General features: G+C 37.5%; 1 protein-coding gene across 6 annotated transcripts in view; it reads right to left on the bottom strand.

Annotated features, from left to right (window-relative positions):
• Positions 1–2,296: 2,296 nt before the first annotated feature.
• Stacl (SH3 and cysteine-rich domain-containing protein) overlaps positions 2,297–25,811 on the bottom strand; it is a 152,043-nt gene continuing 128,528 nt past the window's right edge. The window contains exons 9-20 of one of the 6 annotated variants that reach the window (XM_090180018.1): positions 24,869–24,980; positions 23,387–23,553; positions 22,250–22,395; positions 20,669–20,751; positions 18,554–18,635; positions 17,083–17,355; positions 12,867–13,007; positions 11,010–11,143; positions 7,548–7,630; positions 7,373–7,424; positions 6,401–6,538; positions 2,297–5,670 (exon numbers count right to left, since the gene is read on the bottom strand). In XM_090180018.1, coding sequence (XP_090036144.1) covers positions 5,566–5,670; positions 6,401–6,538; positions 7,373–7,424; positions 7,548–7,630; positions 11,010–11,143; positions 12,867–13,007; positions 17,083–17,355; positions 18,554–18,635; positions 20,669–20,751; positions 22,250–22,395; positions 23,387–23,553; positions 24,869–24,980 — 1,516 coding nt within the window. In that variant the 3' untranslated portion in view covers positions 2,297–5,565. Of the gene's footprint in view, positions 5,671–6,400; positions 6,539–7,372; positions 7,425–7,547; positions 7,631–11,009; positions 11,144–12,866; positions 13,008–16,049; positions 16,379–17,082; positions 17,356–18,553; positions 18,636–20,668; positions 20,752–22,249; positions 22,396–23,386; positions 23,554–24,868; positions 24,981–25,811 lie in introns of those variants that run through there. The other 5 variants (XM_090180019.1, XM_090180020.1, XM_090180021.1 and 2 more) reach the window with 5 other exon arrangements.

Genomic DNA, 25,811 nt, shown 5'->3' with positions numbered 1-25,811 from the left:
GCTCTGAAAATTGGGATTATGCTGTAGTTATAATTAAGTGTACGGCTCTGAAAATTGGGATTATGCTAGTTATAATTAAGTGTACGGCTCTGAAAATTGGGATTATGCTATAGTTATAATTAAGTGTACGGCTCTGAAAATTGGGATTATGCTAGTTATAATTAAGTGTACGGCTCTGAAAATTGGGATTATGCTAGTTATAATTAAGTGTACGGCTCTGAAAATTGGGATTATGCTGTAGTTATAATTAAGTGTACGGCTCTGAAAATTGGGATTATGCTAGTTATAATTAAGTGTACGGCTCTGAAAATTGGGATTATGCTATAGTTATAATTAAGTGTACGGCTTTGAAAATTGGGATTATGCTAGTTATAATTAAGTGTACGGCTCTGAAAATTGGGATTATGCTATAGTTATAATTAAGTGTACGGCTCCGAAAATTGGGATTAAGCTAGTTAAAATTATGTGTACGGATCTGAAAATTGGGATTATGCTAGTTATAAGTACGTGTACGGCTCCGAAAATTGGGATTATGCTAGTTATAATTACGTGTACGGCTTAAAACGATACAATGCGTGATTAAAAATCGTTTAAAATAGGAAATAAGTTATTTGACACTTTCAAATTATTCGCGTTAAGAGCGTGTCTCGTTATCTCAAATCACTGGTTTGGTTTGAGAGCGCCCCTAATAAGGGTCGTTAAGGGTATGTTTGAAAATGCCAGAGAACAGCTCGAAGAGTGCCGCTCTCTCATTTTGTATATTCCGGACGGCGAATCCACTCCAGATGGGCACTGAAGATCCGATTGAGGAGAAAGAAAAACTTGGTCGAATTAAAAACGGATGGACGAAGAGTTTCGCCTCGAGGCGTTGAGATTCTTTTCGCGACTTTCGTTCCTCTATACGCCTTTCTCTTCGTCAATCAGGAGTCGTGCGGATTAGAAATACGAGGGTTCAAGCAAGCGTTAAAATCACTCTTTTTGGTCCTCATTTAGTTATCCAGCGCCACTCCCAGATGGCGCTCAGAGCGGGACCAAAAAAGGAAAAGAGGCGGCGGACAACGTGAGATGAAGGCAAAGAAGCGATTCCCCAGCCGGTTTCTCAGGGAACGATCTCGCTGGGTGCTACTTATTGTCAACGTTCCAAACGAAACTCTGTACCCACGCCTCCCATTTCTTAGGTGCTGCCTCAGATATAAGATTTTTCCCAAAACTGGTCAAAGTGACCACCCCGTGTAAAACCAATTAACTGGTCACGAACACGCGCACTGTTTTTAATACTGACAGATGTCAGATGAGACTTTCAGGTTTAGGAATTTCAATAAGCCAGTTGTTTTGGAAAATCACGATATGATAGGGTAATTTATCTCGACTTTGGGCCAGTTTAATTAGAGTTAATTATTTAAAATTTCATCTCTTGGAGTTAATTATATTGGACTTTCAATGGTGATTAAAGGTAAGACTTTCCCAACGAGTCGTCTGCTGAGAGGACCACTAGTTTGGTAACGAACAAAGCAGGAAAACTCTACCCTATTAAACTAGTCTATATGTTCAGTATACCCGAGGGGTAAGACAGTCTCAGATAATCTGTACACCGAGTTCGTGCATTTAGCACTGTTAAAGGTACATATTTTCAAGAGTTCACGAGTTCCATTTAGCACTGTCAAAGGTACGGCAGTGTACACCGAGTTCACAGAGTGTCTTACCCCTCGAGTATACCGGTCAGATTAAATTTAATTAACTGGTCATTGGTGTTGAGTAAACTGGATTTTAACGGTAATAGTGAGTGTAGGAGGCTGTTGGCTCACGTGACATGAAAGGTTTGCTACCACCCTCCTACACAATTTAACCAGGCCACCTGAAATAAAGGAAATTAAAGTCGCTAGATGACTTGGGCTTAGCTGATTATTAAATATTATTTTTATTAATTATGCGTGGACAGAAACGGTTTACTCTAAGCCCTTAAAAAAGGAAAAACAAGACCAATGACTTATAAGTATAGAGGTATACAATAAATTTAAATACCATAAAATTTTTACTATCCAGGTCGCTTAAATGTTCAGTTGCCTAGATAAGGGGTGCTTACATTTTCCAAATTCAAATACATCCATTTTGAAGGTCAAGATTGCTAATTATTAAAGATCGCAAATTTGGACATCCCTGAGCGAGACAAGAGGCGCTTCAAATATACTCTCGACAGTAAGACCACTCCGACTCCAACAATCTGGAATGCTGTCAAAATGTAAATGGCAAGTTAGTGAAGAAACAAACTCTGAATTCCAACACTAACCACGGTGCATTTCTCTTTATTTTTATATATATGTATATATATATAATAGCATCTACATAATTTCTTTCTAGTTTTATAGTTCCTTTAAAGTATAGATGATCAACGTGAATTATTATTTTTCTTTAAACCATCTTTTTGAATACAAAGCAATATACCGATAACTTGAACTGAGAAACTCAATTACCGTTTCTACTAGATCGTACAAAGAATATAACAACGTTTCTTGTCGACAATATTTACGTATCTCTTTTTTTCGACAATATTTCTGCCGATACAATACAATCATAATCATATAAGAAACTATATTAAGGTTAGAGACCGATTTCTCGTGAACACAACAATTACCGAATCATTTAATTAACAATAAACCAAAACATCGCCGGAAACTCTATACACCGAGGCAAATAAGCGAGTTTATTATTTTTTATTATCCCATTTATTATTATTATTATTGTTTTTAAATGGGAAAATACTTTTGTGGCTAGATTGATTTCGATAAACTACCACTAAATCGAAGCTATACGTTTTCGTATCTAGATCCTTTTACTTATTTTCTTCGTTTATTATTTAATAAAATACGTTTATTTTCTCAACTCGCAGTTTTATAGAATTTTATGTAAAATGGCACTGTGTTATTTTTTTTTGAAATTTTCATGATTTTTTTTATTTTACAATTTTGCGAATGACGCGTTAAATTTTGTGCAAAAAACAGTGTTCGTCATAAGAGGCAGCGAGTGTGTTTTTTTACATTTTCTTTATAATAATGTGATAATAACGAGTGTTTTTTTCGAAAGAATATTTTTTTTTACTCGAGAGAAATATATGCAAAGGCCACGGAAGATTTATTTATTATATATGTTTTTGCTTTAGGAGATATGTTTTCTATTAAAGACTATCGTGTCCCAATGGGGTTAATTTCGATCATTTTCAAAATGAAATTGACTAACCTACTACGTTTAACGGGGTTCGTAAAACAACATACTGGTAAATATATTTATAAACGGGGACGTACGGTAACAACATTATTTCGTGTGAATTATAAAGTTTTGTTTGTTCATGATTCTATCGTAATTGTCTAATCTATTTGATTTTTTTTGTTAGTATAAACTTCTCTAATATACCTTTTTAACCTAAACCTACAAGTTGTTGAAAAAATCTTTTCCATAAACTGTTTGTTTAGGTCGTTAAATGCTATTATATAGTTTATACGAATTGTGAAAAAGATCACAGGCTTTGTGTATGTGTTTTTTTTTCTTATACGCCGTATATTATTTCATAAAACTCTAAATTATGGCCCAAAAATTTCATAGTATGACTCTTATTTCTATTCGCAAAAGATTCCCTACTATTAGTAGTAGGTTTTCTACTAATCTATATTTTAATCGTATTTTTTATTTTAATAATTTTCTTTTCTTTTTATATTTCTCTTTAGCACAATTCAATATGAATCGAAAAATTTCCTAAACCTGATTTCGCACTTCAAATTTTCGTTTATATTTCATACAACGCGCAATGCCATTTAACCAATCAGTTCTCGTTTTGCTCTATATTTGCTCATTTTTTCCTTTGGGAAACGCGGATTACAATAGTTTAAAAATTAATAATACGTTTAAAAAACGAATAAAACGTAACTACAAAAACTTGGTGATTTATACTTTATCAAATGCATTTTACCCTAAAGTGCGTAAACTTAACAACATCGTAAACATTCATAAATTGGGGAAACATTCTATTTAATGAATTAAAATTTAGTTATCTATTAGTTCTTTTTATAAAGTAACGTGGCCTTCTGGTTTAAATGTGGCTCTTACGTCACAGTCCCTTACTTTTACAAGTCTAGAGCGCGCGCTACAGTCGCGAGAGGAATATTGATTTTTCCAGCTAGAATATACTAACAAAGCTGCGCCTTGTGACGTAAGACCAACATATTATATTTTTTCTTTTTATTTATTCATTTTATTTTATAGAAACAACTGTTCAAACTTGATCGTGAAAATTAGCGTTTTGAATTGAATACATCGGGAGTAAAGGCTTCAATCGTTCAGTCTACACTTTTAGGCAATATTTAATAAAATATTTTTTCATGTACAATTATATAATTCCACGTATAATAATCGAATTGTTTATCATTTAATTTTATTTACAAGGCCGCTTTTAATTTGTGGTAGTGAGGGAAGGATGAGAAATATCAGATCTTCGAATTTAATTTGTTCTAGATATACTTTAATATTACACCTTCCTCCTTATAGAGAATTAACACGTTACGTAAAACAAATCACGGGCTCAACACACGTCGATATATAGTTAAAGGTTTGTTGTTTTTGGAAGATTTCGTGAAAATAGTTAAAATAATAATATAGTAAATATACGATTTAAAAGCTGGCCAAAAAGTACGCGAGATAATAGTGAAATATACGTAAATATTTAGCGTATTGATATAACGTATCCGTAATGAAATTAAATATGAGATGCTAAATATTATTTGTTAAGTGTTTTTTCTTTATCATTGTCTAATGCAATTCTTGTTTCTATAAGAAAGCTAGCAGGAACATTTATCTTTTAAATATATTATTTATATTATTTCGGGGCTACAAAAATTTATTAATTTTCACCTATTTATATTATTTAGTAAAAAGAAACGAAAAATAAATTAAAACCAAAAACCAAATCGCCAATTGATTTCCATTTCCAGAAAAACTCTCGTAAAATTAGAAACAAAAATAAAATTAATATTTTACAGCCACTATAAGATTACGTAACTATAGTAACTGAAAGTAAACAACCCCACTCCCAACATAGATTTAAAAACATTTATCGTCCTATAAACCAACGAAAATGTTTCATTTATAAGTAATACGTCGTCGGTTTATAAATTGTCCGTCTTTAAACGAGCCTCCTTTCGAAAGCGTCGAAATACGTCAATTTCGTGGTTTCCAACAAAGTAAAAGAAAAAGTACGATATTTTGGTCAAAACAGCCGACCAGAAATAACTCCCTCGAATCGGTACTTGATACGAAATTCCGTGCCTTTGGGCCTTTGATATTTTTTGTGGCGTAATTTGAAAAATAATAGCCAGCAGTAAGACTCGGGTGTCTTTAGCTCTTGGCTCCGCGCTTTATCCAAAGAAAGCTAAAAAAGACCGTCGAACCATCGCGCAAGATACATCTCTATTTGGGTCTCCTTTACTTTATTTTTTATTTCTCCAAGTATTTTGCAGACGAAACGTTCTTTTGTATTTCCCTTTTTGAATAGAAAAGCGAAAATATTGTAAAAAGTGTTCAGACCTCCTGTAGGTACTTTAAGGGACAACTGAATCTCTTATCGCTTGTTCCTGTTCGCACGGTCACCATGCCTTCGTTCTCCTCGCCTACCTGGATGACAATCTATAGGTAAAAACAAAGCGTTAGAATAAACTTCCGACGATGCGGACGACGATAGCCCCGGGGAAGAAAAGATCGATGTCATTTTCTTATTCATGAATCATAACAGATGGGACGACTTTAAACGCATTTTTTTTATATATATATATATATATAAAGAAATATCTGCTTAAAGGGAACGCGTATGGGCTTCACGTTCGGGGATCCGACTTTCCTCGTATAATGATAGCGCCCATGAAAGATTAAAGGTCATTTTCTACACCTGGAACCCCCTTTATGGACGATTTGGATCCTTGATAAACAAATAAAGATCTAGTCTATAATATATTGACAGGCTTTATACTAAAAGACCTTCTTTGAGCCGTTTAAAGGAACTGTTATCGAACGTGTTTTCTATTGTTTTCCAATTTTAAAGATGGCGCTACAGTCTACGTGAATCGCGGTATTATCTATAGTAGCTTTATTGAATTTTATACGGGTCGGAATCAAGGTCCAAAGGATAATTACGAATTGCTATATTTTCGCTTCGAGTAAAAAGGTAACTTTGACCTGGGCCACTCGGCGATCCGTATCAATCGATAATCGTAAAAAGCGGCGGGTGAAATTGTAGTAACTCGTAACGGAAAGAGTCCGAAGCGGTTATTCTTTCGCGCTCTGTTTCTTAAAGGAAGCGCTCTTCCTTTACCGATATAAAATTGGGCGGTATTTTACTTTATACGAAATAAATGTATACCTGGTCCCGAAGGAGTTTCACGCCATTTTCTCCATCGCTAACTTGGATCGTGTGCGTCACCTGCAAAGGCCTCTCTCCCGGATGGAGTTTCGTGACGTATTTGGAAGGGAAAAATCCTATTTTACCCAAACATTTGCCCTGCGACAGTAGAGAGCGGAGAGAGAAAAGAAAGAAAGAAATTTTACGTAATCGTAGTTAGTGGAAAAATAACGTTATCTCTCGCGAATATGATATAACCAAAGATGCGAGATAATAAGCCGGTGTCAAACTGCTTTAATATTTCGACTATAAGTGGTTTTCGTATAAAGCTTTAAAGGAGAACTGTCACCACTCTAAAATTGGTTAAAAACCATTTCAATGGATAGAGGACGTCCGAAAATGGTTATACAAAAAATTTAATGTTAATTAATTTTAACATTTATAATTAATGTTAATATTGACAGTAAGCAACCAAATTTCGTGTTTTATCAACCCGAATCGAGAATCTCAGAACCGCTTGGTGTTGAACCTACCTGCAGCGCCATCTCGTGAACGAAATATTCCCCCCCCCCGGTTTTATCGTTTTTCGGTCGGAACTGTCGTCTGCTACGACATTCTTCTTGGCTTTTTAACCTAGTTATATTGGTAGATTGTAGTTAATCATGTTTTTAATACGCCTTACACGCCGCCCTTTCTCAAATTTTCGCCGCTTCATTCTTTTGGCGCTGCACGTAGGTTAAACCGCGATTTCTGAAATTTTTGGAGCCGTTTGATGTAGGTTGCGGAAAAAGTAGCGTAACTGTTTAAATACTTTTCAAATAACTATAAAATTTCAGGGACATAATTATTAATATATTTTCTATCTTTCTTTAAAAAAAACCTCGTAAATTTTGGTTTTGGTGACAGTTCTCCTTTAATATTTCTAATACGGTTTTCTCGGCTAGGGTTATAGCGATTGTATTCTATTTTGTTTAAGGATTGAAAGTAACATACCTGCCACCAATCAGGATCACTCGTATCGATAACAGTCACCGTATAACCAGCTCTGAAAATATAAGTAAAAGTTGCGTAATTAACCTAGCTCGTATTAATTTCATAGGTTTACTTTGATTATAACACGGACCAAGAAAGGACAAATTGTGACTCTAATATTCTTGATGATACTCACTTTAAATCTAGCTCGTCCTGGTGTCGATTCCGAAAGTTATATAAAACGACATACAAATTCGTCGGTAGAAGTCTATGAGGCTTCTGGAACAAACGACAAATATTGAAAGCTTTGCTCGCTACTCTTTGAATAACGTTATAAAATGTTATTAATAAAAATATTCAGTTCGTATAATATTACGTGAATGGAAAATGCCTCATTTATCGAAATTTTGTTTCTAAATTGGTATTTCTATCAAATTATCTTAACTATATGAAGATGAATGTGCTTACAAGGAGACATCCCGAAGTGTAACCCACCGATTTTGTTCAAACTCGGGGGACTGGTAGACGTTCATGTATGATGAAAAATCCTAAAAGGAATTTATTCAATGGGCAACGAAAAATGTTGAAACAAATTTCCAAATTTTGAAAATGCCAAAAAAAGAAAAAATAAATAAAACTTGACAATAAAAACATCAAAATTGATCAACTTTTGATCAATTTGAGGTCAAAATCCCATGTTATTTTCAATGGGAAAATTTAATATTTTGTATTATCAAAAACATTTTTCGTTGCCATGGTAAAACGGTTGCCCATTGAATAAATTCCCTTTAGGATTTTTCATGATTCATGAACGTCTACCAATCCCCCGAGTTAACGCGTTTCAAGCGCCTTTGGAAACCCACCTTATAAGTTTATCCCTTAAAGGGGCACAGCATTATTTGAATTTCAGATGTATAAGCTCTTTCCCTTTCGTACCCAGTGATAGCAGATCCAACAAATGGCATTACCGTAAATAAACGATTCGGTTTGATGCGCTTTAGGGTGGTCTATGTATAGATTAATAATTGTCACTAAAGCGGTCAAGAAAAGATAATTATACGGTTTTTAGTCGGTCAGGGAAGCGCGAAGAAGATATAGCGGAGAGAAAGAGAAAATTAAAACCCATTGGAGGTTCAACAGGTGGCCCTGCTAAAAACGGGCGTTGTAATAAGTGGCTGACCCTCCACCCACCCCGCGAGAGACACCTCCGAAGTCCAGGGTCCTTTCTCGCTGATCCGTTATTAGTTTCCCAGAAGAGCCCAGAGAGAGGGTTAAAAAAAAGCAATTCTATCAAGAAAAGGAGATCGTTAGACCTAACGACCGCTAATAGAGAACAACGTTTCGACTTGATGACCGAATAAAGCTTAAATAGCGCAACTTAATATACCGTCGCTAACCAAAGGCTTACAACGTAGACTGAACCCTTTCGCGCCTCGAGGTCTGCTTTAAAGTCAACCCGGAGGAGAACTGTAGGTCGCGAAGGGTAAAGAGAGAAGATGACCCCAGTTTCCGTTCCGTCTTACGCGTTCTCTCTCATCTGGCCTGGCTGCCTTATACGAGATTTTAATCAAGACAAAAGCCCTCTATATTATTTCTACGCGGTTGCCGCCTTAACGTCATCCCGAACTTTAGTCAAAGATAGAAAGATACTTTCTCGTCTTCGGACTGTAGTGTCCGGTGACTGTGGAGGGTCGCGCGACCGTTAAGAAGAGTACTCTTTAATCTTTTCCGTCAAATGACGAGCTTTCGAGAGATTCGCGATTATAAAAGCGGGTACTTTATATTATATTCCGCAGCCCGGAAGACTAATAATAAAAGAGTCGATAGAAGGCGCACCCGGGCGTGGGCAATCTTTTCAAATTTCGTCCTTGCTAAATAAATAACGTCTAGCTATAGGTTATAGAGGGACACTCCCATTTGGTATGTCTCTCTCGGTCTCTGTTCTCCCATCTGCCGGAGTTTCGGACTGTCTGCGCTGGGCGTATAGGATAACAAACCGGCTTACCTATGTCTCGGGGCTAATACCACCGTTAATGTCGGAGGTCAAAATGAAACGAGAGATTCAGCTCGTACCAGAAAACGCGTAACAAGAACGCGTAGACGGGGCCTCATTTAGCGAAATTTCCCGCGATGAATCTCGAACATTTCGTTTAAAATATTTGGGATAGCAAATCCAGTAAAAACATTTAGTTGGATTTATACCGCCATATTTCGGAAGTTCGTGTGGGAAAAGACCGAACTTCCAACACCAGTGTGGTTATTTAATTAATTCGTGATTAGTGTTAAGTGATATCGTTATAAAATCAATTACTTCGTGAAATTATAAGATTTAATTTATAAATTTATTATTTTTATATTTTTAGTTGTACCTCAATGGATACATCATTCTGATCGAGGAATTTAAAAAATATATTAATTAGCTATAGGCTAATAACCAAGGCACCACCTTAAACCCGAGTCATCTAGCGAATTTTAATGAATTTAAATAAAATGGCCGGGTTACAATACCTAAATATTACATTATTTTAAAATAATAGGCCGATAAAAATATTATCCTACGAGGAGACTTCCCATCAGTACTTCCCCCGCGTAAACCTGCGAAAAAGAGGATTTCTCTGATTGGTCGGAATTTACGGCCAACTTCGACGATTTGTTGTTGCAGTCTAACGAATTCGCAATTCGCGAATCGGCAAGTTTGAAGCGATGGATTCTCCAAAGAAAAGGTTTGTAAATGTAAATTAAATAGCATTTAAATAAAAAAGCAAACAGATCCCCCAATTCTAATTAGACGATTCATTTTATATTTTTAACTTATAATTTACGTGTTAATCATAAGAAACGTTCGCGTAAGGCCACGATTCTTGCTAAGGCTTATGTTTCCCACAAAAATACTGCAGCAGACGAAATTTGTTTTAAACGTTTTTATAGTTTTGATATCTGTACATGGATGGCGCTGCTGTTGAACATACGTCACAGACTTACTTCCCCTTAATATTTTTATCGGCCTATTTCAACACTATTGCAACTTTAAAAGCGTCATTGCATTTTTCAAGCGTTCGAATAAGAGTTCTGTAATTTTTTATGGCATGTGTTTTTTTGGGATTTCATTGAGAGCTATATTAGCAGTGACATTTTAAAAATATACCTTTCTAATTAGGTATATTACGTACTAACACGAATCTAAAATAATTTTAATCTAATGAAATCCGGAAATGAAAATGTGCCCAAGTTAATAATGAGACTGCGCGTATATTTATCGTAAGCAAATTTAGATTCTCCTCGTCGCGCGGAATGTTTATTCTAAGTCGGCCACATCGCCGCGAACGAAAACGACAAAGAAACTAATGTTAGAAGAAAACAATGGCTGAGAATGCACTCGCGCGATCTCTATTTTAGAGCTGGAAAAGAGTCATTAGGACAGATATCCATCCCTGAGACCAACGCCGAATAAAAAAACCAAATGACCCCTTTTTACACCATCCACGCTTACAACATTATCGCCTAAGAATCTGAAGATTTCTAAGTGAACCGCGCGTGCTTTTATACACTCTAAGCGCGGAGGATGGAGAGCGAGGGATAATCCACCTCCGGTAACTGGCGGGGAGGGGGGGGGGGGCTGGAAAAGATGATGATGACGTAACAAAAGATAGAAACTCACAGGGGACGGGCAAGGCGACGTGGAAGCGCTACTCAGCGATTTCTCATTTTCGTCTGGCAAATCGACGCTGCTCATGCGCACCGCTTTCGTCGTACTGAGAAACTGTCTTCGGCTCTGGACAGGACTCTGGGGAGCTGCAAAGAGGCGGAAAAATATATTCGAAAATAATATTAAACGCGCCAGCGCCATAATCGCCTCCTTTCCCGTTAATTGGCAGAGAGCGACCCTTCGTCGGGACACGATGTTAGGCTTAGCCGCGTAGTTCGCCCAAAGAGAGAGAGAGAAACAGATTGGATTTCTTAATTAGTACGAGCGGAAAGAGGGAGAAAGACAGACTAGGATTGTATACCGTAACGTACGTTTAGAAATTTCAATTTACTTTTATAAACGAGCGTTTCGGATGCGTTTATTTTAAAATATATTTTCGAGTTTAAGTTTAAACGAAATTTTTGCGAGTGATCGTTAACTTTTCAAAAGGGGTCGAATTTTTAGCGCTTTTAGTTTATAAATAATTAAGGCGTTTCTATGATTATAATTTAGCGTTCATCCATTTATCCCATATGCTCGTGGGAAACTATTTAATCGAATTTTCTAATATAAATAGCAAACGTAACTAATACTAACTAATCGAAAGTTAATACGCATGCCCATGCACTTACAATGTTAATATTCAAAAACGAAGAATACAACGCATGCTTTTTTTTATTATTTTGGCCTTTTGGTATTAAACCTAGAAATTTGCTGGAACATTTATCATGACTAACTGTTTAACCTAGATACTATTAAAAAATGCCGTAGAAGATCCTGTATTTTTTATTTTCCGCTGTACTATAGCGTTGGTTTCGAAATATTTGCGAATACACTTTTGATATATATAAAAAATATTTAAGCGTTTTTCGTAACATTCCGCGTAATTTAACACACGGAGAAATCTAAAAAAAACGATTTCGCTCTCCAAAAACTTTCTAGCTCGTCTCCAGTCTAGACAAATGATAATATTCTTCCCAAAACTCCGTTACTGTCGAGCGATCAACGCGCCAGGGCAGCGGCTCAATACATCTCTTTTTTAAAAATATATATTTTCGAATTGCAAAAAGTGGCTATCGTAAATATCAGAAAAAGCAAAAAAAAAGCAAAAGAAATAACGGAATTTTAGAAGAAATTTATCCGTCTCTACGACGCCGTTAAAAGATATGACTCGAATTCATATCAATTAAGTTAGGTTAAAGAAGCTGTCAAACGTCCGACATGATTAGATCGAATATAGAATAAGAATATAATCTCGTTAAGCCTTCGAATGAAAACGAGGCTTAAATGACAGTCAAATAAGCCTTGGCCCCTTCAGTCTACGTTAGAACAAAAATATCACGATAAAATAGGTTTAAATCGGTTCCAACAACATTAAAAAAGCGGAAAATTATAAGACGAAAGATTTTTGTCGTAAAAGTAAAATAAATCTACCAAAACAACGGATAAACCACAGCAAGTAGAAGAGGAAGAAAAAGACGTCGAAAACACTCGTATATACATATACATGTAACTATATATATATCTATATAGATTTATAGGTACATGTAAAATGTACGAAATAGAAGAGAGAGAAAAGAGACAATGCACGGAAGAAGAAATAAATACGTGTCAAGAAATTATTGTTATTAGAATGCTGTCAAAGAACGGAAAGAAATGAAACCCGAAAAAGAAAGACCAAACGAAGTGACGGAAAGATGTAATAAGAAAAATAAAATCGATAAAAAAGAGTTAATAAAAATAAAAAGTGAAAGAGAGAGAAGAGAAAAGGGGAAAAATCGAAACTGAGAAGCGAAAAACGTAGTTTCGTTTCGTTAAAAGAAAAATTACATTGGTTGTGTGAACTGGAATGGGGATGGCCCTGTTGCTGTTGGTGACGTCGCCGGTGAACGTGTTCGCTACTTTCTGGGCTATCCAGAGAAAAACTTTTCATCCGAAGAGACAGTTTTTTGCGCTGCGGACTATGCGGAGCTGATTGCCGATGAATAAAATATTTTTGTTTTTTTTTGGATTTTTTTGTTTGAGGATGGTGGTGATGGAGATACGGAAGGTGATCACATTCAGGAGCGGAGACAAAAATAAAGAGAGAAAAATAAAAAAATAATGTTCAAAAATTTAATGCGTTAAAAGGCGTTCTTTATATATTAGAAAAATAAAGGAATAAAAAATAGATTGTCAAAAATTTCAAAAAATGGGATTAATGGAGGATAATGAATAAAATTCTCAAATTTTTAAAATAAATATATCGATAACTCTATACATTATGATGTTATTTAAATGGATTCTAAAGGGGTTGACGGTCGTTTCAGGCCATACAATTAGTTTATTAATTAAAATTAGAATACCGTTTTTTTAATCGTATAAGTCGAGGAATTGGTTATTTAATACGTGTATAATTGCGTGGTTTGAAGCGACCGTTTCCGTATATATGCTTGATTAACTTATTATTTTGTTTACGAAAAATTATAAAGTTTCTTAGAATCGGTGTACACGTGATTAGGTCTATTACAAATTAAAACCTAATGAAATTCTTAATATAATAACCAAATATAATTATATTCAATAATTATAATAAACGAAAAAGGACGTAACAAATTCACATCGACAAACGTAAACACGGAAAGCGTGATGTAAGCGATTCTCAAGCCTCGTGAAACTACTTAACGAATACCCGGCAAATGAATAAATAAATGAAAGGCAATCCAACATTCAAACTGGATGAATGACAGAAGGGATAATGCTTTTGTTTTCTCAACCGAATCTTATACCTGAAACAATCTGACGCCTCCCTCCTTCGTGTATGGCCAATGAGAACAGTGCGGCACAAAAACAAAACATTCATTATATCGGGGACACGATAGAGAGTACAAAGAAAGGACAATAGCCAAGAAAATGCGAGGAAAGACACGGGAAAGATAAAGTGACGGAATATTCATTTAAAAGTCGGATTAGTTTCCAAGGTTCTTTCACAAGGATTCGCCATTATAACAACGAACAACGGTGAAGAGGACAAGATTGGGAGATTTGTACGAGTGCTGCTTTATGCGGATATCGTCTATTTCTAGAGTGCTGGCCACTAATGAGCTTCGACGCAAGCGACACTGTGCGACACTCGCGAGAATTCCAAATGAAAAAGAGACCAAAAACAAATATAGCGGTGAAAATAAGCGTTTTCTAAAGACAAATATCAAAAGCGTGTACTTTATAAGAATAATCGCAAACATTAAAAAGCGCTTTTACGAATCCGTAATCTATACGCTACTTTCAACTGTGATTTTTTAAGTATATATTAAGTTGTTAATTAAGCCAATGAAATATTTTTCTATCTTATTTCGATTTGATCAAAATATTTTTCAATTATTTAAATGAAACCTATTTTGAAAATACTTCTTCCAGATGTTTTTAGTTAGGCTCTTTGAACTTTTGGCTTATTTCGCGTTATACGATTCTGTCAAGTGTATATTATCGTCATGTTTATTGTAAATTGACAGTCGTAACCCAAAAGAACAGGTGAATCGCGTTATACTTCCGTTCTTTTTTTAAATCGTCAGGAAGTCGAAATGTATTTCAGTAGCGATATTTTTACTTGACTTATTTGAAGAGCAGGAGGCTTAAAAGTAGCGAGGGATTACGAAATCGCGAGTGTCAAACCAAAGTGTGGAGCTTCAAATAAAAAAAAAATAATAAAGCGGATAAATAAAAAAGTGTTCTTCTGTTGATAAAAATAACTTAAAAGACGAGTGCCAGGCAATTTTTTATGTTTTTCTTTTTAATTGATGACAAATAACCCCAAACAAGCAACATAATATATTTCTTTTTTTTCTTCTTCATCATTTGTATTTCTCTCAATTTTTCTTTTGTACAAGGAACTTATATACTCTCGTTAAAACTTTATATTGATCAGATTATATACAATCACATTGACAGCCAAGTGTGAAACATTTATACCTTTTAGATGATTCGACAGTTTGCGTGTGAGAAACCTGAATTTATTACAACAGTGCTTTTTTTTGTTTATTTAATTTAGTTATCTTTTCGTTAAAATCGACAAAAGTCCTTTTATTAGCCCCTTTCAAAGATAATAATAAAATTAAAATGAACGTGAAAACTAAACAGTGCACGTGTGATGCGTGTTTGTGTGCAACAGAGACATTTAAAAATATCTATAGATCGTAGTAATAATAATAAAACATAAATGATTATCCAATATATATAAAAGAAATGATAGAAAGAAAATGTATGGAATGGGCGACTTTGTTTTGTTACTATAGTTTTTTTCGTTCACTATATTTTACGTCGTTGTATGATTATTTACCATTAATATATAACAGAGCTAATTAACTTTAAATTTGGGTGTTCACTTTTGATCTTTCATAAATTATAAAAGCTTAAAGGGAATATAACCTCAGGTATTTGGTGTGGAACACCAACATTTGCAGCTTTGGCCGCTCTTGCCTTTGACTTTAAAAATGTTTGGCGCCACTGTACAGGGAAATTTGAAAAATTTAAGGGGTCTTCGATAAAGATTGCTTTGCAGGTTATATTCCCTTTAAAGTAAAATTGACGAATAATTCTTTTTTTTTATTTAATAGGTTAAAGAGAATATTTCCCACTATTTTGGTAGTATTTAATAGTAGTAAAATTCTATGTTCGGTAAATCTAACAAACTATATAAACGTCGACCGGTGAACCTCTGTAATAAAGTTTTTATTCTGTCAGTATAGTTTGAATACCGGTTTATAGATAAATAATTTTTCTACTACACCATTGATGGGTAAAATATTCTCTTTAATACACTTTATTTAAGTCGAGACAAATACGGTTTTTTTCTTTATAAATCTAATCTTTAATAAATTGAGCAATTTATTAAGAAAATCGTACATATTTATATAGGCCTTCTCTTTTTAATCTTTATCGAAAAATTTACTAAACCTAACTCTTATGAAAATATCACATCAAAAATATTGGATATGATTGTTTATTATTACTTTTCTGTGGACGGAAATTATTATAGTCGTTATTATTTAATTATTTAACTTATTAACCTATTAATTAACCGATGATCTAATTAAAACTACTGAGCGAAAAACTATAGCGTTTTCGAAATACTGTGTTTGTCTCGATATATAAATATTTTTATAAGGTACACAGATATATATATATATATATATACATATATATATATTTTAATTTTCGTAAAAATTAATGAAACTTCGTCATATCGTTGGTTGGATCGTGTATATTTTTTTTCTTAGGCCTAGCCTTATTTTCCTTAACTTTACTAACTCCACGTCTCTCACTGACTTCTTTAATAGGGAGGAGGAGAGCCAGAGGTCTGAGCCCTTTAATAGAAATGAGAAGAAATGAGAAAAGTCTGTATTATCCTCTTTGACATATCCAGCCACTAATTCACGTAATACGCCCATTTTCGCGATTGCGAATTTCCACAAAAAAAAGAATAATTCATCAAGTTTACAAAATAAAATTAACAAAAATTCGAACACCACAAAATACCTATAGGCTTATTTTAATATAGCTAAAGGTTAAAAAAAAGATCGATTTAAGCCTGTATTTCTGTTTTAAAGATAAGGCAAGATTCTTTTTTTTCCTTCAAAATAGAATATCATTCATTGTTAATTGCATTTCGCTGAATTCAAATATCAGATACCCATAGAACGTTTTTTCGTAAATTAAATGGATTATTCAAATATTCACGTTTTTATCCTCGCAAATAGTTCCGAATCGAATTTGAATTTATTCGAAGGTTATTATTTAAATTAACGAATAATCCACGTAATTCGCTAAGTTAATATTGAGAATGATGACCGCTCTCGTGTGTAGAAAAAATGTCAAAAAATGAGTTCGACGTTGCGTACCAATAAGGTAACGGTCATTATATAAAAAATCCCCTCCAAATATTTAATGAACATAATTCGTTATCATTTATACGTAACAGAATATTTTTTTTCAGTGGTGGTATAGAAAAGAAAATCGTCTCTCGAGTGTCGAGATTGAAATTTGCGGTGTGTTTGCTAAGAAGCCTTACCGGAGGACGAAGAGTGATGCGGGTAGGCGGAAACAGTTAATGTGTGTGACGAAACGGAGGATGTGGAAGAGGATGCGTTGGATCTCGGCCGGCGAGACTGTAGCTGTAGAGAGGACACGCTAGAGCTGATGCTGGTCTCCCGCTCATTGCGCTCCGCCGCCTCCGCCCTGGCCAGCCCTCTGGACTCTCTCTCGCCGCCGCCGCGTTGAGACCGACCTCCCAGGTCACCGGCTTGCTTGAGCAATTGGTAGATCGGGTCCACTTCCCGGCCTCCTTGAGGTGCATACGCGGTTATCGTTATTCGCCAATGTGTAGTTTTTTTTATAATTCAAAATAAATAGTGACTAATTTTTCAAGCAGAGAAAAAAAAATAACAAAACAATTTTCGCGCACCCAAAAATAAAGAGGCTCAAAACCGATAATATTCAAATTACAAAACGCCAAGAATCGAACGATTTCAAAAAGAAAATAGCTTTAAAAGCCTTATCAAATTAACGGCGCTATTTTGATTGAAATATCGTATTCGTGGGGTATTTCAAAAATTATCGCTAATGCTACGGTATTTATAAAATTAAAACACTTCGAACTTGTTGGGAAATAATCTACTTTGAATCGAAGTTTTCCCACTCATTCGAAGCGAGCTATAGTGCAAAAAATATAAAGATGTAAAAAGGAAGTGTGTTTTTAAAGTTGCTGTAGAAGTAAACGCATGCGTTTCAAAACCCTCCGAATCGTTTAACCTTACGCGTTTTAAAATCAATATTATTTGTATTTTCCATTCGTTGTGAAAAAATACCATAGTTTTAAGCAATTAGTTTATCGGAACGTAATCGTTCTAAAAAATGAATAACGCGAAATATTTGTAAAAACGAGGGAAATTCGCCACTTTAAAAGGACGAGACAATTACGATATTAATACACACGACTGTTTCGTCATACAGTGTTACGATATCAGGACAAACAGCAAATGAGATGCAAAAAAAAACACACCATGCTTTAACGACAATTTCAAATGATTATATAATCCACTGCAAAACTCACTCGCCATGAAATCGTAATGAACTATATAAATCCCATAATAAATAAATAAAAACCTGACGGGAGTTATGCGCGTAAAAACTAAACCGAGGGGGGGGGGGGTCAGGGGTCAGATATGGGTAAAAACGATGCGACCAATTTTACTCCTTCGAAGAATGACCAAACGTTTCCTAAGCCTCGGTAAAAAATAAAGTACCGAGGCGTAATCGTCTGACAATCCTTTAAAAGAGGTATTTTAGGAATTCTACGGTTCAATCTAACAAGCAATTGAATTCGAGGAATTTTAACTTTTTGGTATAATAAAAGAAAAATAAAAAAAGTCGGGTGAGGGTGAAGATTTGGCGAATGCGTTAAAATGTTATAGGTTTTTTTAGATTATTTAAAAAAAAAGAAATATTAAATTCGAAAAATAATAAAAATGAGAACTACTTACGCTCTTCCTCCGTTTCGGGCACCGTGTATTTCGCTTCGATCTCCGATGTCGATTTTTGGCGACGAAGTAAACGTGGCTTAGGCTACAGAATGAACGGGTAAAAACAAAAATATAAAAAAAACAAATCGTTACTGAAAATAGTTTCGAAATCGAAATTATGTGATCTTAATCAACTTGTTTTGGCCTATTTCCGCCTGTAGAAGTGTTCCAACAGTTTCGCACCAAAGCTATGCCCATAAGCCGACTTTACGAAATCTCGCTTATATTTTTCTCTTCAAAGCGCGTTCAATATTACAAATCCACTCAGAATATTGAGTTTTGAAATCGGTTATTGGGCGACCGTAGCCAAGGACGCCGCGACTAACAAATGGCAACGCTGTACCATGTCCGATTGACCACCGCGACGACGGGTGGAGGAAAAGGGGGGTATGTCATATAGTTGTAACAAAAATAGAATGTTAGCCGGTCATTAGACATAATTGCCCGCTGTCGCTTAAGCGTTTTTTTCGAGCTGAACCGACTATAGACATTCGTTTATAGTCAAAACAAGGAACGGCCGGAATATTACGGATGGACATCATCGATTTGTCCACACGTAACGAAGAGTCCACACCCCTCAGTTATAACGCGGCTGCATTGTTATTATCCCAGCGGAAACAGAGTCCTGGTCCGCTTCCTTCCGGTCGCATCCCCCTCATATCTCTCGCATTAGCGTTTTTCCAATCAGCAGTTCGTATAGATTACGATGTGATTTATCTACGCTTTGGTTCTTTTCTATCGCTCATCACTTTTAAATTTATCGACTGAACATTGTGAAGCGTACAGAGTACATCGAGGACACCGCCGAATACGTAATAAAAAGGGGTTTCTGTATTACAACGCTGCAAATCGGAAGGGTCGAGTTATGTAAGACTTTCCTAGCGCGTGATTCCCTCTCCGTAAAAAGGTCGTAAAATTTAAAGGGTAATAAATTATTCCTCTGACGTCAACAGCCGATCTCCCCCCCCCCCGTTGCCAAACAAATTGGGACATATTACCATTCTATCTCTCGCCAGGGTCCCTTAATCCCCGTCGGCTTTTGGAATATTTCTCCCGTCGCGCGAGACCGGAATTTTGCCAAAGATACAGAGTCTTTGTTTCAGCTCCAGATATTGAGCGTAAGATAGTCATCTACTGACAAGAGTAGCGGGGATTTCAAGCCTTATAAATTATACTTTAACGCGATATAAACTATACTTTAACGCGATACTACTTGTCAGTAAATTCGAATGGCGTAGTGCCTGTAAATTCGTTGCCTTTTTAAGGCGAAACTATACGTCTCTTATCCCTCGGTTTCGTACGAATTTAATACGAGCGGGTGTACCTTAACACCGTTGAAGTTATGGGAGGGTGTAACTCGGCTCGTAAGACTTAATATTAAAGGGGAAATAGTAGGTGTCAAATGGAATAGACGCGATAGATACCCGCCTTGCAAAGAGACTGAATTTTAAAACCAAGGAACGCCGAGTAGAATAAATAAAACGAAAAAATTGTAAAAAAAAATGGCGCATTTTTCGGAACGACTCTTTCGTTTCTTTCCCGGTGAAGTTATAAAGTAATTTTCCCGCTCCCTTTCCTTTCTCTACACCGGTCTAACTCAAAATAAAACGACGCCTCCGCCACAGCGGCTAACCAACCCTTCCTATATACTCACACTTCTAATAAAACAGCCGTCATAAATATTAAATAAGCTGATGGCTTTTATATCGAAGTAAAACTTTTAAACTAGGACGCTCTACGTCAAAACATTGTCTTATATATACGAGTATTTACTTTAATTAAGAAAACGCATCTCGATCTCTTACAGCACGGCGAGCGGGGGAAGCGCGGATCCAAAGACTACTCGATAGCGGCAACAAAGTAACGAGCGGACGTGATCGGCGTCTTTAAATGGGAAAACGTAAATACATGGCCAAAATTCAGATTCGTGTTTCAAACACACCGCCGACCGACTAACTGGTATGGTACTAATGGTTTTGGTTTTCATTAGGGGAAAAAAACGTAAAAAAAAAGAATACTCGTAATAAATACGGGTGTAAGAAAAAGTATCGATAGAAGATTTACGTGTTTTCTTACCTGACATTTCCCAACTTTTTCCTGGCAGTCAGTGTGAACGTTGAGTTTGCACATCTTGCACTTTAGCCCCTGCCGTACGTGACCTAGCGTTCGAGGTGAAGAAGGCCGCGTCGTGAGCAGGTACGAGACGTTTCCGAAGAAGATGCCAAAGAAAGGAGAAGAAGAAGAAGACACGCGAGAAAAGAAAAGAGGCAATTATTTCTCTATTGGATATTGCGCGCTTCGTGGATCAGCCCTCTTTGGCCGTCACTGGCCAGTCTTCCCATCCTTTGACTGAGACATCCCTCACCTCGTATACACACCTCACTCTCTTCGTCTTCCGTATTTTTTATGGCCCTGAATTTGCCCTAACTATTCAGAAGGCTCGCGTTTGTAATTCCCGAACACCCGGGGACTGTAACGAAGACGTTGGCGCGTCCGTCTCTATCTTCGCTGACAGGATAAGATACGGAACGCTATTCGGAACGTACGCGGAAAAAGAATGTCACCGGTCAGTTGATAGGGAGACCCGGCTAGTCAGTAAAGTACATGGAATTATATCGATGGTTACCGCGCTGAGCGAGGTTACTGGAAGTTTCGCCGCGGTACACAAACCCTAAAAAAACCGTCGAGCTGGTGCGCGTGACGGCTTTTACAAAAATGATCCGTATCATAGAAGACGCTACGCGGGACTGTATACCGCGGTAGGCGCCCTGTTCGCGGATTGTACCCTATCCCCGCCTTTTTAACAAACTGCCTCGCTGAGAGTTCGGGAAGAAAAGAAAAAGGAGATAAAACACGTAGAAACAATCTTGTTAAAAACATTTCTGTATAGGTCAATCTAACAAATAGGACGGGGGGGGGGGGTCGAGGGCTCTTTTTCACCGGTGAGAAATTAGCTAAAAGTGTTCGGGGCAAACCTATTGAATTATTTAACATCCAACACCCTAGAATGTTCTAATAGGCGAAACTGCTATATAGCCTTTAAGTGGATAAAAGTTTTATAGATAAGCGTATAAAAGCCTGGAAATTAGCTTCCTTTTTTGGCCGTACTGTAACCGTCAAAGGAATTTGTTGTCTGATAATTTATATTCGGACGGACGTGGGGAATAAGCAATACATTCGTTGAAAGAGAGTAATCGCTCGGGGGAAATTCCGATCCTATAGTTCATTTGGATTTGAAAAGGAGCGAACGGCGACCCCTGTCCGTTTCCCGAAAGAACATCCAATCAATTCGGTTAGATCTGACTATATACGTTTGTATCTAAAGGAATCCGCGGCCGACATGTTGGCGCGAAATCCGCGCTTAATAAATGACGAAGTCGAGCGGGCGGGTTGGGTGAAATAGCTCGCTTTCTCCCACTACCGAATTTCGGAACCCTGAAATTTGTAAAAGAAGAAGTAGAAGAACGGCAAATGGTTGTTTTCTCGGCGCGCGAAAGAAGTTCAGCCGACGAGGGTAAGCCGCCTCGAGCGCACCCCGACTGAACTCGCTGAAGCGCCTAGACAGAGATTAATACGTAGGTTTTTGAGGTCGACTTTCTCTGTCGGTTCGGCGACTCCGGCGCGCGTATGGATGGACGAATCGGTACCCAGTCTTACCTCGCAGTATCTCCCGACACGCGTCGCACGCTGTCACTTTCTTGTAGGTGTACTCCTGGAAGATGTGTTGGCCCATCTCCAAGGACGGGGTACTCGGGTTTGAATCTGATTTGCTCTTCTGACTTTTTTTGTCTCCGTTGTCCGACCTTTATCGCGAATACACGCGAAGTTGTGAAAAATAAGAAAAAAAACATGTAAATGAAAGACGCGCTCGAGACGAACGCGAGCGATAAGCCTGCTTTGATCGTGACTGACAAGTGATGATATGGTGCCCCAAGCGCGCGATTTCAATTGACGCCCGAAACGAATTCACTCGGGAAAAAAATTAGAAGAGCGTGAATTCGTCTGATAAGTAGATAAATAGACGTTTTGTAGGGCGCGATTTCACGCTCAATTAAGAAGAAGGATAAGTTCATTCGCTGTTAGATTTCGCTAACTTTCAGCCTATTCATTTTACATCAACTGAAAATTCTTTTACTCTAAGACTCCCGAAAACTTCAAAATTTGACCCATATTTATAAATAACTACGCAACCCAGAACTAGGCTCGGGTATTTACCTTGACGAGTTTTCGCGTCATATTTCCGTATCCGCAAAAACATCTCCCAAATATTGAGTGGGAAAAATGCTTCGAAACGTTTTTCACGGAGAAGTTTTTAAATTTTTAAAATCCAGTAAACTTAATTTCAGTCGCCCGTAAACCAGAAAAGAAATTCGCGGAAAATGTCCGAGACATTTCACTCTCCCGCACCCTTCCTTTCATTTTCGAAGGAAGCCACCGATGTTCGGGAGGTGCAAATTGGATTAGCTTTTCGGGTAGTGTTGGGGGGATGATGTGGGAAAATTAACGCTTTTCAATTTCAATAGCGCAAAAAATTCGCCACGGTGTTTCGCCTATACGGCGCTATTTCGGGCCTTTTATATACATTTCGCGGGATGATTCGATTTAAGCTCCTTCGGGGAAGTTTTAATTCAATTTGCTAGAAAGGACCTTACTTCGGGACCTCACTCGGTATACGGGAAGGTTAAACGTTATCGGATTAAATTTAACTCGAAAGCTGAATTCGAGGTGAAAGTAAGGGTAAAGTTTGGCGTCTTTAAAGAGCGAAAGTAGGAAAAATAGGTGAAGTCGGCTTACTTGTCGGATCCTTTGGAAGTGCTCTCGCCCGGAGTCTTGAGACTCCGAAAGGCCTTGAGCCATTTGCTCTTGATGCTACTCGTACTGGCCGTAGAAGGTTTCCTCTCTCGGGAATGAACACTGCCTTCTTCGCCGTTGCCCGCTTCTCGTCCCTCGAACAATTCCAACTGAAACGAACCGACCAGGCGCTCTTATTGCGTATTTATTACTTTGGGTGCCCGCGAAATATACCTTGTCAAACCCGAACATCTTTCTAAACCGCGAAAGCAACCGATCAAACCACGACATTCCGAGAACGTTATCGATACAATGTCATCGTTATTCTTACGGCAAATGCAGCCTACGCGAAGCGCGTTAACTAGACGAACCCTAATCAACGTTCCGCGAAAATTTAACCCATTATCGAGATCGACTAACAATTTAATCGACGTACCGATGAACGATCCTTTAGACGTCGGTAATAATTAATCCGTCATTCCGAGTCATCAATTTTTGCTTCGAAGAAGTCATCCACGACCCGTAACAGACTCGACGTCGGAGTCTCAATCGAAGAGCTAGATCCCAGTCAGTCGGTAATCCATAAAGTATACACTCGCGTCGACTGAGAAATTTCAGGTTTCGTGCTCTTATCCGCCAATAATAGATCGGCGCTGGGGGGGGGGGAATAAAAGTACACCGCTCAGAGTCTCAGTATATCAGAGATCGAATATAGGACGAAAAAAGCGCACGTGAACCGCTACTTCGGGGGGGGGGGGGGGGGGGCTTATCCTCGCTCCTTGGAGTAGCTTACGGAATAGGCAAAAGGAAAATCGCCTTTGGTGCCCGTTTAAAAGAGGGGTAGGGGGTGGCTTCTAACAATTCTCGATTCGTTTGCCATTTAAATTCAAACTGCGGTGTTAAACACGTTTTCGCTTTCACCCAATTACGGGCAGCGCGTAGGAAGCCACGAGAGCGGTCAAGATCAATTCCTCCCGGTAGGACAATATAATCTCTTTTTAGGCGGCGTCGTTCGCCCGGGGTTTGAGACGTCTCGGGAACTCAAAAGACTTTATTCAAAGACCCGCTCGGAACGTGCCTCGGCTGAACTCTATTTGTGCCTTTAGAAATATATGGCCTTATCGACATAAAAGCCACCGGTTCCGCCTTTATGTTGGAGCCCAGAAATACAAGACGAGAGAGACGGAGTTCATATATACCAGCGTCGAATCTTTACTAGAGTCGTAAGAGCTCCCAGGGACAACAACCTCGATAAAATCGCGTGTGGGTAGCCACGGCAAAGGTTATAGGTGATATATATAGCGAGGAATCGATGGTTTACGCTACGGTGAAAGGCACGTGGCATCCCTTCTCGCGCGATATACGGTCGACTGGTGTCTAAGCCTATCGCGTATTAGACTCGCCGAGAAAAGGTGCTTAGTCAAATATCCATTTCGGAACTCATCCGCGGCGCTCGCTTCTCTCGTTATTGGCGATTTACGTTACCTGAGCTCGAACTGCGGCCAAATGTATGTGGGCGACCTGCAGATCGAATCTTTTCATAGAAATATCCTCCTGGAGTTCATTGGATTTGTTGTAGAGGGACGACTCGAGACTCCTGGTGGCGGATAAACGAAACGAACACGAACGAGGTTAATATAAATATATTAAATTGAAAAAATATGAAATATAGAGAACGAATAGAAATGGTAGGTTTTCCATCCACCCTTCCTTTTCCAACGTACGCGGATTGAAGAAGGGATAATCTCCATGGAGACCCATTAGAAAGGAGAGCTATTTATAGAAGGACGCTCGTTATCGCTTAATTTTTCAATGCTAGGCGTCAACGGATTATATCGACTGGCGGAGAAATAATACGAGAAACGACGTAATCGTTGGATAAAGGAAAATTGGTCGAGTGAGAACGAGCGAAAAAATAAGGGACTTTCTAGCCTCTCTCTTCTATAAATAACTAACAAAAAGTAAACTGGGAAAATACCGCGGGGGGAGGGAGGGCAACCATAGTCACGGACAAAAGATAACACGAACGCCGCTCCCCCTATTGGATGACATCCAAAACTCGTTAATCATTAAATTTTTTAATGGAGAAAGCGACCAAAAAAAGTGAGGATCCCAGGATTTACGTCACTCTAGGCCCTGGCCAAAAAATAACGGCTAAATGTCGTTAAAATAGGTGACAAAGTATCGCTTTCGCGAATATAACGCGTTTCTTATCTCAACCCTGAGCAATCGAAGATGATCGTGGAAGGACAAAGTTAAGCGAAGCTCTTTGACTCTGAAAAAGAAAAATAATCTCAAGGCGATTTAAAAAAGGCGAAATTAATGTCCGCTCGATATAATTCCGCTCGCGTCTTCGCGGTTTCGCTTCGTTTCGTGTCTGAATAGAATTTATGGGCAACAGTCGCCGGAAACGCGACGTGGCCCGACG

The sequence above is a fragment of the Leiobunum rupestre genome, chromosome 6 (assembly GCF_980474605.1).
Source record: "Leiobunum rupestre chromosome 6, qqLeiRupe1.1.hap1, whole genome shotgun sequence".
Classification (NCBI taxonomy): domain Eukaryota; kingdom Metazoa; phylum Arthropoda; class Arachnida; order Opiliones; family Sclerosomatidae; genus Leiobunum; species Leiobunum rupestre.
This window is presented reverse-complemented; position numbering and strand designations above follow the sequence as displayed.